At 42.3% G+C, this 11,693-nt stretch overlaps 1 protein-coding gene across 2 annotated transcripts; it reads left to right on the top strand.

Moving 5' to 3' along the window:
• The first annotated feature begins 7,950 nt into the window (after positions 1 to 7,950).
• LOC133402885 (fibroleukin-like) lies at positions 7,951 to 11,244 on the top strand. Of its 2 annotated transcripts, none has more exons than XM_061677150.1 (2): positions 7,951 to 8,560; positions 9,792 to 11,244. In XM_061677150.1, the coding sequence occupies exons 1-2, from the start codon at positions 8,053 to 8,055 to the stop codon at positions 10,508 to 10,510; spliced, it is 1,227 nt and encodes a 408-aa protein (XP_061533134.1). In that variant the 5' UTR covers positions 7,951 to 8,052; the 3' UTR covers positions 10,511 to 11,244. The 2 variants fall into 2 exon arrangements, with proteins under 2 accessions (XP_061533134.1, XP_061533133.1); XM_061677149.1 differs by having other exon boundaries at positions 9,786 to 11,244.
• Positions 11,245 to 11,693: the final 449 nt, after the last annotated feature.

The following is an 11,693-nucleotide window of genomic DNA, read 5'->3' as shown; positions in this document are numbered from 1 at the left end:
TGTGCCCGACCTCTTAACATGGGTCAGTTGGGATTATGCTCGAGCTGACCTGCGACCCCAACAAGGACAAGTGCTATATCGTAGCAAATGGATGGAAGGATGATTTCCACCTATCAAACTAATCCTAACTAATTAGGCCATAGCAGGCCTTGATGCGTTGCCATATCCTTTCCCTTCACTTCTCCATTTTGGAATATTCATGTCAAAGAATATCCTAATGCAGTGCAGGTATTGAGGTTAGTGAATGACGGACTGACCAGGCTTTATCTGGTGCTGGCTCGCCGCAGCAAATCCATCCCAGATGGGACGGGACACATCCCGTTGTTTTCAAGTGACCGGTCAAAGTCATCCTGACACACGGTGAAAGAATGTCTTGTCTTATGAAGCATTAAGTAGATGAGATTGTGTGACAAAAGACAAAAGATGAGTTTGTGATCCGCGGGATGAAGACAGATATGAGTCTTTGCAGAGATCAAGCTTTTTTTTTTTTTTCTTCTCAACAATATCACTTTGAATGAGATGAAGTGGCCTGACTGCCTGGAAGCTGAACGAATGGTCAGATTTTTGTTTTATCATCGTGGACAAAAAAAAAACACTGTTTACACCATCCAGGACAGAGAGTGGGCCAAGACGGCTCACTGGGGGGGAATTCAAAACAGTGCTCACCAGAAGGGCACCTTGAGGACGACAACCTGCTGTCCTTAAATGGGTAAAAGCCTACAGCGAGGCTATTAGTGACAATTAGCCACGCCCTCACTCGGCTGTTAAGCCCCCCCCATTTCATTTTACTGCACAATGGTTGACATATTGTATTCCATCCATCCCTTGTCTATACCAAATAACTTTGCCTTAACGTCCGCAAGATCAATGCCAACGCTGTAGACGGTTGTCGCCATGTTATAACCCTAAAAGCAACGGATATTTGAACACAAACAGTGGCGTAACACATGTAGACGGGTAATGTAACAACAGGCATATTTTCTTTATCTTCTGAAAATACCGACTAATATTACGGGCGGACTGAGGAGCTGAGACCGTCTCAAAGTACAGTATATCCATATGTCCGTATTATACTGACCACTGGTGGCCAAGTCACGCACACCATCGGGAGCAGCACAATGTCCATTGAATATAATACAAAATGTGGCAAAACGCTGTTTAATTTCTTTACATTCTATTTAATGATGTCATTATTGTATGTTTTTAGAAAGTACAATATCAACTAACGGGGCCCAAACTAGCAGGCTTGGTGTCAACAATATTAATCACCCTTATTATTCATATATATATATATATATATATATATATATATATATATAAATATATATATATATATATATATAAAATATTGATCATGTTTTCAAGTGACATCAAGATGTGCCTTGTGATTGTCTGGTGACCAGTTCAGGGTGGACCTCACCTCTCGCCAAAGGTCAGCTGGCGTAAACTACAGCTCCCCCGCAACCCTAATGAGGACAAGCACTATAGAAAATGGATGGGACAGTGCCTTGTAGTCAAGCAGACATCTCCCGATAGTGTAAACATTTCTCTCGCACATTTTGCCGTTGTGTGTTAAAGTGCTGAGGTGTGTGTATACGTGTTCCCGGCTTTTACCTACCAACAGTTGTCAAACAAGCACCTGACTATATACAAGCCTGGAATGTTATTTGGAGTACAGTGGTGCCTTGACTTAAGAGCTTCATACCAAGTTATTCGTGAATCAAAACACTTGTAGCTTAAATCAGCTTTCATTATTGAAATGGAATGGAATAATCAGTTTGTGCATCATGATTTCATGTTGTAATTGAGTGGTTCTCAAACTGTGGTACAAGTACCACTCGTGGCATCTGGGCTCGCTCTCGTGGTATGCGAAGGATCACTGAATTATGTGTTCAAAACGTACATAATGTTACAGTGGCTTTAACTTTTTTTTTTTTTTTTTTTTTAAATCACGTACAGTACAGTTAAGTACAGTTGATTCATATGTAACTTTAAGAGCAATACATTTGAATTTAATCTTTTATAATTCTTTGTTTTCAAACATTTATTTAGGTACCTATTTTATTTGCATTTTGTGTGCAATACCGACATTTAATTAATCATTCAATCATTATGCAAGTCTGTTCTCTTCACAACTGTGGATTGTTTTTAATGACCCCCTGGGACTAATACGCTACTGTATTTTAACATTTGTCACTATGGTGGTACTTGGAGAGCCATGTATTTTTGTAGGCGGGACTTAACATAAAAAGTTTGAGAACCACTCCTTTAATTCATTGTGCAGCTTCTGGTCTGTTTGCCTTGGCCACCAGGGAGCGCTATATTAAATACGCACAGTGAACCCCCACATATTCACGGTTTGTAATTTGTGAATTCACCTTGTCATGTTTTTTTCGTGGAAAACCCCACTCATTTTTAAAATAAATCCGATCCCCCGCTCAATCACAGTTTTTTTTTTCTTATGGAAATTACAATAAGCATCAGTTATTTGCCCATTTTCGCTATTCACGCTAATATCGGGGGTCCACTGTAGATATACAAGAGGAAGACGGTTACAACAGCTCAGTAAGTTGCAGTAATAATATTTTTTTTTGTAGAGGATAAAGAATATATGCTTTTGATTATTGTTATATTGTCTGTCTACATGTGTTGCTGCACTGTGTGTTCAAATATCTGTCACTTAAAGGGGTATGACTACCACAACATTAATGCTAGTTTCGTGAGTTTCTTGTCTATGGCGTTTTGCATCGTGTGTTTGCATTAAACTAGTGGACTTTCGCAAGGCAAAGTTCTGGTTAAATACAGATGTAATTCTCTTTGTTGTATGATTCATTTTACAGAAAACTTCAACTGGGAGTCGCAAAAAAAAAAAAAAAAAAAAAAAAAGTGTTCACTATCTGCCAAACTGCTGCTTATTCTGTCGCTGTCATCATCATCATCATCATCCAGCACTCAGGATTAAAAATGTTGTTCGCAGCTCAGACAAAAAAAATAAATAAATTGGCCAAGCGACTGCTCATATCTCGAAAACTCACAAGTCAGGCTACTCGTAAGTCGAGATAGGTTTAATTCAAATAAAACACGCGATTGAGGCCTATGTCTCCAATTTGACGTCTCTTCACAGCTTATCTCTTTCACTTTACTTTCCATTTAAAACAGTGCGCTTCCCACACTTGCAGCCAAACGGTTTCCTTTGTCATTATTAAAAAGACAGCTGAGATATGTCCCCAGCCTCGTGTCGTCATAACAACCAGCTAGCCAGGAGGCAGAAAAAAACAATTTAAAAGGTCACCACAGGCAGGCTTAAAGCTAGAGTGGTGCTCAAGAGTGCAGACCTCCGCCAAGGCTCATCAGTCCTCGCAAAGTACGCATCTTCACAGATACAGTACCCACCTCCTGCATACTTTCTCTGTAAGATCACACGTTATACAAGTAGAAATGAATGAAAACAACCAAAGGACCCTATGTCGCAATGTTAACACAAGTGGAAAAACACATTCCCTGGATCTGCACCATCTGCCGGAGCCGCACCAAAATTTTATGGGTTCCTCTTGGCCAGTGCACCACTCCTTCACAGAGTTGTGTGGCGATGGCTTCAGCATTTTTTTTGCATGAAATCCCCCTAACAAACACATAAATAAGTGGGTGATAATAACATAACGTTGCTGGGCGGAGGTGAGGAGACCATTAAAATGCTTTAACAAACATTGGAACAGCAATACACACTGAGCTTAGAAACCCACAAGAGAGGCTCCCTCATCTAATCGCTACAGACAAAACAATAAATTAATTTTCGGCTAAATGAAATTAAATAGCAATACACCGTGAATTTTGCAGCCCGCAAGACTCCGTTGTCGAATCTCTACATTAAAAGCATTAAACTAATAAAGTACAAAAGAAATGCATGCTCACAAGTTAAAATCAAATCTACTGAAACAAAAAATACACATTGAGAAAATAAATTCTAGCAAAAACAAAAAAACAATACACACTAAGCTTAGTAACCAGCAAGAGATATTGACTTTTCTCTAACATTCTAAAATACATTCAAACAAAAGTCAACCAAATTAAATGAGTCATTTATGCATTTTACTGGTAATATAACTACATTAAACAGCTGTAGCACACAAAGGGCGGTATATTCTCTAAATTAATAATGTAAAATGTATTCAAACACAAATAAATATAAGTCAAGACTTTTTATTTATATATTGATTCAGTAAAATAAATTCAAACAAACTCTATTAATTACAGTTAAATTAAACAATACACAATGAGCTTATTTGTACATAGATAAGATACAATAAACCCCCCCCCCTCCCAATTTTTTTAAAAAACTGAACAAAATTAAATGAAAATAATAGTGAGCTTGGCAACCAGAGAGGCTACCTTGTCCATTCTCCACATTAAATGGACAAATAAAAGAATATTAAGTTAAATACACAGGGAGCTTTTGGGCTCGAACAAGAGGCTGACTTGCCTATTTTCTACTCATTAAATAATTGTATTACATTCCATTTAAAACATGCATCTTCTTCATTTAAACCATCTTTTCCACCGTCCTTACAGGGAAAAACACGGTGAAATACAACCATGAAGCTGTCACGAAATATGATTGCATGAAATATGTCGAGTGTGTCACATCTGCAACTCCGAGACACGTATACAGTGTAGTATATGCCCGCCTCTGATTATATTTGCATGACAGCATGCAGTGAGAATGTTTCCGGAGTGGTCTCCATTAGACAATGTGACCCTAATTATGATGAGCGGGAATATGATCGGGTGACATAACACTGACACACACAACATACAGGATTGTGGAAAAGGTCACTAACAGCCTTGGACAGCGGTCATTTTGACGTACGGTAAATAGTAGTACAAATACAGTTGACCGTAGTTACCGTGGAAGCAAAGTCTGCACACCCCTGTTGCTTTTTGTGATAAACAAAAATGAGACCAAGATAAATCTAGTTTTTCCACCTTTGATGTGACCTATGACCTGTACGACTCAATTGATTTAAAAAAAAAAAATATATTGTTTGAGAGGGGAGTGAAAATAAACAATAAAATAATATGGTTGCACAAGTGTACACACCCTCTTAATTAACCAATCAAATTTAACTCATGTTAAATGGGAGCCAGCTCACATTTGCCACCCCAAATAAAGTTTAGCTGTTCAGGCAGTTTTTGCCTGACAGCATTAGCACAAAAACGTCAGGATTCTGCTCGAAAGCCAAAAAAAACCCCCCATCTAATTAGAACATCTGAAATTTGTTTGGGGTCAATCAGAGGCACTTTAAATCATGGAAGTTGTGTGCTGGTTCCCATTTAACATGAGTTTGAATTCTGATTGCTTAATTCTGAACATAGCCACATCCCAGTTATAAGAGGGTGTGCGCATGATCTCAGTTGTTTATTTTTACTTCCCCTCTCTTTATGTGTTTAAGTTTACAATGCGTGTAGAACGCGTGTTTTAAAGCATGTGGGAGGAGTAAAACTATTTTCAAAAATGTATATGGACTCTCTATATCACGTATTTTCACCTATTGCGGGTAGGCCTGGAACATATAATCACGATAAACAAAGGCTCTCTGTATTGCTCAATCGGTACAATCATTCCCTTCACATTTCGGACAAAATCTGTCATAATGAGAGCGAGCACATACTGTAGCCTCCTGTTACTCAGAGCCTTTCCCACCTGTTTCCCTCCTAAAATGCTTGGCTCTCTGCTTCTCTCCCAGTCCACTCAAGTGCTCCATCACTCCCCCTCCTTCGCTTATCTTCTCCCGCCCACCTTGCCGCCGCCTCCTCACTGACTGACTGACTGAGTTGGCTCTATTTTACCCTCACTGCCTCTCTTCCTCTCACTATCGCGACTCGGGATGAAGTTAACGACACTGTGCACGTTTTTGACCTTGTTGGCCTCGTGCAGCTTCTCTCGGGAGGGGAACGAGGGATTCGGGCCATGCGCTGCCACCCTGCGGGCCGGGGGGCCTTGCGGGCCGGGGCGGGCCGGCTGCCCTTACGTCTTGAGCCTGCCGCCGATGACTGTGCACCTGCCGGAACAGCTCAGGGATCTGGAGAAGCTGGTGAAGGACTTACAGACGCTGAAGGACGACGTGGAACAGCTGAGGAAGATGTGCGGCGACAGCGGGATACACCGAGGCACCAGGTACGACGAGGAGGGACACTCTGAGACACAAGATTTAGATGTAAGGGACAGGCAGGGAAAGACAGTGGCAGGCTCCATGTGCGTTGTAGAAATAAGTGGTAAAGAAGTAACTGTAAAGGAAGCAGCTGGAAAAGATGAGAGGGGAGAAAAAGAACACACCAACGAGGATAGTGGAAAAGAGATTAGAAATAATGAAGAGCATCAAGTGTGGCCAGATGAAACAAATGCCAAGGAGAAAAGGACACCAATAAAGATGCTGCAGAACCATGGGAGGCAGGATCAAGGGAAGATTTGGGAGGAGAAGAAAAAGGAAATGGAAAGGGGGATAAAAGCGGGGCAGAGTAATGAGAAACCAAAACAGACTGCAAACAGAGGGCTCGAGGACAAAAGCGAGCTTATAAAAAAAGACGAGGAGGTAGCGGAGGAGAAGGTGGACAAAGAAACGGGAAGGGTGGAAACAGAGAGAGGAAAAGCAGTGGAGAATGTGCAAAGAGACGGCGACGGAGAATCAGCACCCAGCAAAGCGACTCAGAGGACAGACTTTGTTTCAATCAGCCCGGCTCCTGTGTTGACGTTTAGCTCGGCTCAAAGGCCCGAGCTCGTGGACTTGGATGAGGCTGAGAGCATCACGTCATCGCTTCCATCTCCTCCCTTCTCCGGCTCCACTTCCCATTACTTCCCGGCTATTAATCCAACAAGAAGTCAAACAACTTTGACTGAATCAACAACCACCCAAAGTTACCCAAGCTCAAGTTCAAGTGCGATCATTCCTCGTCACGACCTCCACACGACTATTTCCCCTGAGACCACAGACCGCAGCAGGTGGCCGAGCACCGACACCGGCTTGAAGCACCTACCAGGCCTGAAAGCCAAGTCAGAGGGAAAGGATAAACCTGGAACAAAGCCTGATGCAAACAAGCCGAAGGACTCCAAGCACGACCATAAACCGGACAGTCAAACAAAACAAAAAATGTCTCAACTGAAAAACAAAGCAGCGATGAAACTGAAACCTGGGAATGACACAAAATGGGTACAAATTCCAAAAGCTGATAACTGGGCAACTGATCCCCACCTCAAAAGCCTAAAACCAAAACATGGTCAAGACAGGACGACTAATCTACAGCAGGTAGCAACTGACCAACAAGCAAGACCTGTGACCGACGAAGAACCCGAATCAGACCAAACCCCGATGTTGAATAAAAACGCTAAACCTAACAAAAGACCTGTTCATCCTGTTAAAACCAGGAAGACTGACCAGAAGAAAAAAACTGACAAAAAGCTCAAAATTGACACAAAACAAAAAGTTGATCAAAATAAAGAAAAGCAACATTTCACACCAGAACTGCCTACAGATTCTGAAAAAGCACAAAAACTGATGGAATCCATTCATTCTAATTCTTCTGGAAACTCTGAGTCAAAAAACACATTTACAGCTAATCCCAATCAAAGGCTGACATCCAGCCAGAAAAGTCCCATTATTAACAGAAAGCCCAAAACTGGTCAGTTGCCCAAACTTAACCAAAAGCAGCCCAAACCTGCGAGAGACCAAAACACTAAAGCTAATGTGAAGTCAAAAGCCAGCCAAGTACTTCCTGATACCGACCAGAAATCTGCATCTAATCAAAGTCCTGGTGAGAACTCCAACAAAAGATCTGAGCCCTGGTCTCCCTCAAGTGACAGACCACCAACCAGACCGACGCTGGACCCAGGTGCAACACCAGCTGAACCAAACCAGAACACCACAACCGACCAACCTCCCCATTTTACTAAGACGAACGGCAGTTTTTACAACGCTCACCTTCCACTCGCTTCCAGTCCTGTTCCACAGATGACTGACGTGAGTCATTCCCGAGGTGGACACAGAGTTCAAGCCCAGCATGATGAAAACCGTCACTCCAAAGACCTTCGAGAGCCTTCACGGTCTCCCGATGGGCCCAAACAGTGGCGTGGTGTCTGATCCGAGGCCACAAACAACCAATCAACCATCACTGGTTCCAATGTCAACAAGACCGACCCTGCTTCACAGTGTTATTCCGAGCAACAATCCAGGCCCCGCAAAGCCAAATCTGCATGCTACAGATGAAGCAGCACCCCCACAAAAGACCATCCAACCACTTTCTTCCGGTGCCCAGACCACCTCCAGCTATGACTTCAGCTCAACAGCCACCCCTGACGCCAAGGCCCAACCGGCTGCCGAGTCGTCTACGTCAAGTGCTCGTGAGCTGCGCGTGAAAATCAAGCAAGTGGCTGCTGCGTTCTTTAACAGTAGCCAAGTCGGTCCGAACGGAAGACCACCAGTGGGCAGGCAGCCTGAAGATCTATCAGAGGATAATGAAGGTGAAAGAAGGCCACCCAGTGGATCACTGAAGCTGAGACCATCTGAAGGTCAGAGACTCAATTTTTCACATACAAAGGTTTATTCGACTTTTTTTCTTATTGCACGCACCAATATTCATTAATACCTAACATTGGCAACTTAAGTCTTACTCCAGTCAAGTCATGTATCTCGACTCCCCCACCTCTGACCCAAATTACATACGGGGGTCCTTGGTTTATGACGAAGTTCTATTCCTTCGGCAGCGATGTAACCTGAATTTATACTTAAGTCACACCGTGCCGTTGTCCATCACTAACCGCGGCCAACGCTGTAGTGAAGTCATAATTACAGTAAATATTTGTATGAAAAACATTTATAGGCCATATATGTACAACAATCATATGAAAAACAATAAGCGCAGTGGTAACTGTATGACGACGTATTCTTACACTGTTGCGTAAATGAGTTCATTGCGCACCATTCGTGTCATATGTCAGGAATGTCGAAAACTGAGAACCCCGTGTATTAAGCAGTTTTCTTAGTGTGCCATGTATTGTACACTGAACGTAATGCTTTCAAAGACATAATCTATCAACATGACACATCTTGATTTCATGGTATTTTCCCACTATTACTGCAGAAGTGCCCCAAATGTGTCAGATTGTGAGGGCCTCTTTCGTCCACGGCCCTCTTCAGGTCGCCCCTCAGGATTTTGAATCAGGTTTAGGTCTGGGCTCAGGCCTGGGCCATTATCAACATTGATTTTCTTCTGGTGAGGTCATTCTTTTGTCGTTTTGTGCCCTGTGACCATATATTCTTGTACTGCACATCATTCGTTACCTCGAAATGTTGTATGTCGGGACCGTCGAAAACCGTCAAACTCCTGTACTTTAATCACCATTTGAATCAGACCTCTTCAGTTACTTACTTTAAAAGACATTCAATCTGCTTAGATCTACATTACAGTGTATTGTAAACCATGAAATAGTGTTTATATGTCATCCACTTAAAAGCAAGCATTTTCTATTAAATGACTCAGGCCGAATGCATCCACCATGTAGGTCCTCCCTTGGGCTTGTAAGATTTTGACCTCTTTTATGGTCAGAAAGTAGTTGTTATACTTGTGACCTCGTTCTAACAACAGCTGCGAGGTGAGTTATTTTATTCATCGGGGCATTATAAACAGAAATGTTATTATTTTAGTAACTGGAATATGAACAAGTGTTTTAAAGCAGGGACCCTTGCCAATAAAAGTCAAGCTTGGGATTTATGACTCCATCAAATGCTCCTCAGGTGCAGTTTCCATGGTGAAGAGGGATTGCTCGGACCACCTAGTCAGAGGCAGGGAGATGAAGAGCGGCATCTACCAAGTGACTCCAGATCTCCATGGAGGTAGCAGTTTTCTGGTCTGGTGTGACATGGAGGTGCAGGGCGGAGGATGGACCCTCCTGCAGCTGCGGCAAGACGGCGGCGTCAGTTTCAACCGCACCTGGGTCGAGTACCGATCGGGCTTCGGGGAGCTGCTGAACGGAGGAGAGTTCTGGCTGGGGAACCAACACATGCACCTCCTGACCCGGGACAGGGACATGACCCTGCGGGTGGAGCTGGAGGACTTCTCCAGGGTGGCGGGGTACGCCGAGTACGAGCACTTTAGGGTTGCAAGTGAAAGGATGCGCTACAGGCTGACGGTGGGGGGTTATTCCGGCACGGCGGGGGACGCACTCCGCTTCGGCTCCACTTACGACCACAACAACCGGCCCTTCACCACCCCAGACCGGGACAATGACCGATACCCATCTGGGAACTGCGGGGCTTACTACAGCTCTGGCTGGTGGTTTGATGCATGCATGGCTGCAAACCTCAATGGAAGGTACTATGTTGGGAAGTACAAGGGTGTACGGGATGGGATCTACTGGGGGGCCTGGCATAATATTTCCACCGAATTCTACCCCACAAATGAAAGGCAGTCCTTTAAAACGGTCAGGATGATGATCAGACCGAAGGGATTTTTATCATGAACATATTATTGTTATTATACACCACTCACACAAAGTTCGTCATACTGGGATTTCAGGTGAAATTTAAGGATGACGCCACAAAAAAAATACAGTTTGCCGTGCAGGCATTTAAAAGTTTACGAAAGGCCAAACTGAGCTAACCTTTTAAAGGTTATAGCGCATTTTAGGTTCATCCTGAAATTTCACCCCGAAGCCAAATACCCCTATCTTTTAGTAGTAGTATATGTTCATATCAATCACATCAACAGTCAGTTTGCACCATTCAATAATAACTCAAAACAAAGCAGTACTCACTACACACCTGCTTGACTCTTTGGTGCAATATCGTCACCTAGTGGAAAGTCCTGATACTGCAGTTAATTGTGTGCTGATAAAACAGGGTCCTCGGTTTAAAACATTAAATATTTGTATGAAAAACAGATCAAAGTCATAAATATTAAACAATCAAATGAAAAAACAGTAAGTACGGTGGTAACTGACCGTGAACCCCTGTAATGTGATAATTGAGGATGTACATAGTGTTTTTTAATAGAAGATATTGGGTCTTCTCAGTTTTTTTTAAACAAATGTGATATACATTACGTTTCAAACCAGTGTGCGATTTCTTGTAATTGACTATTTTCCTTATATTGTTTATTGATCAGATGATGATTGAAAGTGTTTGAAAGGTTGTTACTTGTTCTTGCTACCTTTTATTCTACACCAAAGAACAAACATACTACAAATTAAAGGAGAAAATGAGAAATGAACAAAGTGTGGTTTGGTTCTTTGAATATTATCCCTTGATAAAGGCAATTAATTCTTTTTCAATACCTAACATCAAACTTTCTCATGCTTGCAGTAATTTCCATGAATTCAGTCTATGTGGATAGATAGTGACTACACTGTCAAGTACGTACTGATCATGGATAAAAAAAAACAACAACTATAGTGTAGCTACCTACCTAACCATCTACCGAGGTAGAAACCTAGCTAGGTAACTAGGTATGCAAACTACCGACATAACCTTTGTATCTACGTACGCAACTTTATTTATGGAGCAGCCGTAACAAAGTGCTGTACGTAAGCGCGAACATAAAATACAATAAATAATATTATTTTCTCATTAAAATACAGAAGTGCTCCCTTTACATTGGAACAAGTACTTAGCTACCTAGTCATCTCACTAGCTAGTTTTTCACTT

Source organism: Phycodurus eques, chromosome 5, assembly GCF_024500275.1.
Source record: "Phycodurus eques isolate BA_2022a chromosome 5, UOR_Pequ_1.1, whole genome shotgun sequence".
Classification (NCBI taxonomy): Eukaryota; Metazoa; Chordata; class Actinopteri; order Syngnathiformes; family Syngnathidae; genus Phycodurus; species Phycodurus eques.
This window is presented reverse-complemented; position numbering and strand designations above follow the sequence as displayed.